The 5,761-nt window shown below is 35.5% G+C and overlaps 1 protein-coding gene across 1 annotated transcript; it reads left to right on the forward strand.

Moving 5' to 3' along the window:
- Positions 1-1,819: 1,819 nt before the first annotated feature.
- On the forward strand, positions 1,820-2,125 carry LOC110869891 (chloroplastic import inner membrane translocase subunit HP30-2-like). Its single transcript, XM_022119096.1, has one exon. The coding sequence runs from the start codon at positions 1,820-1,822 to the stop codon at positions 2,123-2,125; it is 306 nt and encodes a 101-aa protein (XP_021974788.1).
- The last annotated feature ends 3,636 nt before the right edge of the window (positions 2,126-5,761 follow it).

Genomic DNA, 5,761 nt, shown 5'->3' on the forward strand with positions numbered 1-5,761 from the left:
GCACCCGAAGATGGAGGTTGGCCATGGCCTCCGGCCGGCCATTTCTTTCCCCCTTTTCTTCCCTTCTCGGTTGTGGGTAACAATGATGAAGGTTGTGGGCCCCCCTTCTTCTCTTCTCGCGCTCGTTAAGGGCTTGGCGGAGGACAACATCACACCTCTATTTAGTGCCACCCAAATGGTGTTACAGGCGTTAAGCATCTAAGCTAGATAGGGATGCTAGCCCATGCCGTCCACCCTAAAAGTATTTAATTTATTAGTGTTTTTTATCGGCTAACTGACACAACATTTAATTTCATTTCTAAGTATGTGTACATATTTATCCATAACGAGATTTAAACTCTCAACTTCAAAAGTGAGAGTTCCTTCACATCTTTGATAGTTGATACTACCAAGCAATTTGCAATTTAATTCGCTAGTTGTGATAAAGAAATTTATTTCGATGATAAAGAGAGGTCACCTTTGGCTGCCTGCAAACTGCAAAGTTGGTAAAATGAGTTGGATTTCATGTTTTTAATGTTTTTTATTTTGCCAACTTGACCAACATGAATTTTTTTATTTATCAGAATGAATAAGGGCTTGGCTTTTTTTCTTCTTTAAGGAATATATAAAAAAAATGGTTTTGGCATCAAGTGTGAGAAGAGAACTTGGGAGGTAAAACAATAGCTAATATGACATAGTGACAATTTCACAATAAACCGAGGTAGAGGAACAAAAGAGAAGAGTCACCGTGGTTGACTTTTTATTGAGTTTCACTATTTTATTTAACACAAATAATTTTGATATACTTCATTGTTTTTCTAGAATAGTTATATCAGGTAAGTTTATTTAAAAAAATGGGCTTAATATACTAAACATGAGAAATAATAAAAAAAATCTATTATTTATTTTATTTTTGAAATTTGTTTCCCGTTTAACCAAGCATAACTTTTAGTCTTAAAAACTAAAAAAAGTTAAAAAAATCAAAATTTATATGTACACTAGTAGAATAATTATATGATCACTATAGAGTAATTGAACATAATTACTCTACTGGAGTAATTATACGAAAAAATATTCTTTTTTTTTTATCTTTTCTTCATTTTTTTCAACTAAGAATCATATTTAACTAGATGGGAAAAAAATAAAAAAATAAAAAAATTCTTCGCTCGCTTCTTAGGTTTAATATATTAAGACTCATTTTTATTTGATTTTTACCCTAGCTATATCATAAAATAAACATATTATTTTCTTTAATTTGAGCATATATTGCTACAAATAGTAAAAAGAGTAATGATTTCATTTTATAAAAACACTGATATATTGTGTATAACTAGTTTATAAACCTGTGTATTACACAGTTTTGTGGAGAGAAATTATATAGTTATAAAATGTTTACCCAACTTTAAATAACTGAATTATTATTTTTAGAGTAAACTGCAATTTTACCCCCTGTGGTTTGGGGTGATTGGCACTCTTACCCCCCCCCCTAAACGAAATAATTGCAATTTTACCCCCCACTGTTCACTGTTATGTCGCAACCTTACCCCCCGGCCTCAAATTTGTTGACTAGTCTGTTGACTATAACTTGAAATGACTATAATGCCCTTTCATATTACCCCCTGTGTTTTGTGCACTCTGTGATATTACCCCCTGCCACCACTGCCACCGCCATTCACCACCACTGCCACCTCCAGCCACCACCCTCAACCACCTCCAGCCACCACCCTCAACCACCTCCAGCCACCACCCTCAACCACCTCCAGCCACCCATAAAATAATTTGCCATTCAATGATCTCCCTAATTTCACAACAACCTCGGATTCCTCGCTTCGCACCAACAATGGTGGCAGGAAAGCAAGGCGAATTGATGGTTCATACACCACAAGATTTCATCAACAACGACCCAATCAAACAGTTGCAGACCAAGTACAAAGAATTTCAGAATGGGTTCAAGGGTTGGCTCGCCAAACAATCTTTACCCGTTGAAGCCGCTATCGTTACCATCACCAGCGCCGCCCAGGGTGCCACCATCGGTGGTATCATGGGTACTCTCACCACCGACGTCGCCGCCTCTGCTCCGCCTCCCGCTGCCTCCCTTAATCCACAGGCTATGGCCTCTTTCCAGCAAGCCCAAGTTACATGTTAGCTATGAATAATTGAATTGAATTGAATTGTGTACGTGTGTGTATATTTATCTGTGGATTGATAGACAAATTTAGGATGAGGAGATTAGAGAGAACATGAGATAATTAGAAGTTTAATTAATGAATCCATGCCCCTAGACTAGTGCATCAATGCCATTTTGTAGGCTTACATTAACAAGGGAATAAACTGCCACTGCTCATGATCCACCAATTATATACATATTAAAAACTAAACTGAATGAACAGTTATCATCAGGGTGATTTAGGAATTTTACATTCTCACACCTATCTCACACGTGGTTGTATATCTCGCCCTCCACCACTCCAACTTTTATTTTGTGGTGGTTCAAAGTCCAGATCCAGATTAGAGACAGAGAGAGAGAGCAGCGATAAAACGGGAGAGAGGAGCGGCGGTGATGGCAGAACGACCGTTGTCTCCCGCCGGCCACCGTCTTGGCCTTCGGTCAGACCGCTGGTGGGTTGTGGTGGTTTGGACGCGTGAAACGATGGTAGAAGGCGGTGGTGAACGAGGGTTAAGCCTCATAGTATGACGACAATAATGTTATCGGTGGTAGATGAAGCCGATAATGACGGCGGTGGGTTCTAGGGTCTAGTTAACAGTAACATTGAAAGACAATACTACCCTTGTTGCCCATCCACCGCTCAGTTACCAGAACTATGAGGGCTCTCATCAAAACAAGTGAAATGCTTGCTCTCGTTGCCGTTTTCTGATTCTTGTAAATCATGCATATCATCATTTTCACTGGTAGTAATTTTTCTTTCGTCTTGTTTTTCAGAGGAGCTTTGTTTCAGAAGGGCTTTTCATTTAAAATGAGCTTCAAAATATGCCTTTTTCTCGGTAACTGAACCTGGTTTTGAGTATTTCTCAACCTCTTCAAGATATCGGTTATGTGAAAACGATGATCTTCTTTCCCATGATAATGATTCGGATTCAAATCGTCCAAACGAGATTGATCCAGAGTGCAAGAGGTCTGCCTGTCCAATTGAAGTGGTTGAGGGTGGTGGCTGGAGGTGGCAGTGGTGGTTGTGGTGGTGAATGGCGGTGGCAGTGGTGGCAGGGGGTAATATCACAGAGTGCACAAAACACAGGGGGTAATATGAAAGGGCATTATAGTCATTTCAACTTATAGTCAACAGATTAGTCAACAAATTTGAGGCCGGGGGGTAAGGTTGCGACATAACAGTGAACAATGGGGGGTAAAATTGCAATTATTTCCTTAGGGGGGTAGACATGCCAATGACCCCTAACCTCAGGGGGTAAAATTGCAGTTTACTCTTATTTTTATTACATACAGTTATTTAAAAAAAATGAAAGTACAATCACACAAATCTCTAAATAGTTTTTAGAGATAACCTTAAGCTATTGTACTGGATACGAATGTTCAAATTACGAACAAAATAACAAATATCGTGTACAAAGAAGTATTTAGAGATTTGTGTAAATGTGCTTTCATTTTATATTGTTGTATGTAATAAAGTAATTTAGTTATGAAAATTTTTGTAAGGAGTATAAGATTACATAATTTATATTCTCAAACTCGTGTAATACACAAGTTTACAAGCTAATACATTAATGGATTCTTTATAAATTTCGTTGCATGTTGTTACCCTTCTATAAATCTATGTACAATGTGCTAGGTTAATCAATATAAGAACAATACCAAAAAAATATATATGGGTGATTAAAATTATTGAAGTCAATTTAGATTTTGTTATTTTTTTTTCAAAAATCAACTAAAACATAAATCAAATCAAAATAACAAAAGTATAATTAACATCATAAATGGATTATTAGATTATGTTTCATATGTTTCAATAAATTTGTTGAAGATAAAGTTAAATTTAGATTAAGGTATTTATAATAAATTTACGTCAGATATTATTATAATAAATTCCATAGAAATTATTTTATTTAAGAGCATTTTATTAAAGTTACTAAGGTAATTAATATAATTATTTTCTACAATGTGTAATCTTAATTATTTTTTGAACAATTTTTTAGTTATTGAAAAGTTATTAAAGGAAGAAGGTGTCATATGTCATTTTTTAGAATTTGTAAGAGAGAAGATGTCATGTGGCATTCTTTACACTCCTTTATTAGAATTAGATTATATATGTTATTATGTATATATGTATAAAATGTACGTAATTATATACATATGATGCATATGCATTAAACTTCGCACGCTTATTTATTTTTTTATTTTTTACATAAACATGGGATGTGTTTTAATCACAACTCATATATTAATTAAGAGTTGTAGTTCTTTTGGATTACAATTCTTTTAACGACTCCTAAGTTTTATAGCACAAATATACCATAACTGTGCTTTACAGGATTTGAACTTATAGCCTTTTATTATAGGGAACTCCACTTAACGATTTCCGATAAAAAACAATCATTTTGGATTACATATGTGAAATTCTGATGCTTTTTGAGTTAAATTCAAAACATTTCGGTTTAAATTTCACCTTCATAAAACATAGTTGAGATTAGTGCCTTCCAATATTTTGATTATTCAAAACGCTTGGATTCAAACCAATATTTTAAAAACCGGTTTAAGCCGGCCGGTAGTACCGGCTGAACTGTCTAGTAGAACTGTTTAAACTGTCCGGTACACCCGGTTGAACTGCCCAATACACCTGATTAAACCGTTTCTAAACCCAATCCAGTACGCTATAAAAACCGAATTTTAAAACATTGATTCAAACTCCACTTACAAATAATATGGTTGACAAATGCCTTCCAAAGAGACGAATACCATTCTCTAGTTCAAAACATTTTGATTATTCAAGTACCATTTGTGTAATAATCATTACATCCGGTCCAACCCATTACATAATGGGTCCAACCGCGATAACTCTGTGTAACTAATTACGCATATACACACATCATGTCCAAAATTCTTCCTTCGTATTTTACATACTAGAGGGAAAGGGTATGCTTAAAAGTTAAAACAAGAGGAATGGTTGCGAGACCTAGCAGGGCTGTTCATTTTTATCCAAAACCCGAAACCCGACCCGAATTCAAAGCCATCCGAACCCGAATTAGCGAATATCTGAAAAACCCGAACCCGGGAAACCCGAACCAACCAACCCGAACTTTAAATGGTTTGGTTATCAGGTCACTTTTTCCCTACCAAAAACCCGAACAACCCGACCCGAAACACAAAACCCGAAAAAAAAAACATGAACATTTATTGTTGTTTTCTTATAGAAGTGTTTTGGTTTGGAGTCTTTAATATATGAAACATTAAGTTTTGATACTTTTAAATATTATAATAGCATATTGTCAAATAATGTTTGAACTTTGATGATATTTTTAAAATAGCAATATGAATTTTGATGATATCTTGTAAAAAAACATAAATTTTTCATTTTACATCCAAACCCGAAAACCGAACAACCCGGCCCGAACTAACCCGAACCCGAATAACCCAAAACCGACTAACCCGAACTTTAAATGGGTCGGTTATTGGGTCAATTTTTCCTAGACAAAAACCCGAACAACCCGACCCGAAAAACCCGAAACCCGAAGAAAAAAACACGATGAACACCCCTACTAGCAATAGCATTGATAACCAAATCAATGGTATCTATGACCAGGATAAAAATGA

This window comes from Helianthus annuus, chromosome 8, assembly GCF_002127325.2.
Source record: "Helianthus annuus cultivar XRQ/B chromosome 8, HanXRQr2.0-SUNRISE, whole genome shotgun sequence".
Classification (NCBI taxonomy): Eukaryota; Viridiplantae; Streptophyta; class Magnoliopsida; order Asterales; family Asteraceae; genus Helianthus; species Helianthus annuus.

Coding starts and splice junctions, on each gene's coding strand:
- LOC110869891 (XM_022119096.1), top strand. CDS start 1,820: ATGGTGGCAGGAAAGCAAGGCGAATTGATGGTTCATACACCACAAGAT.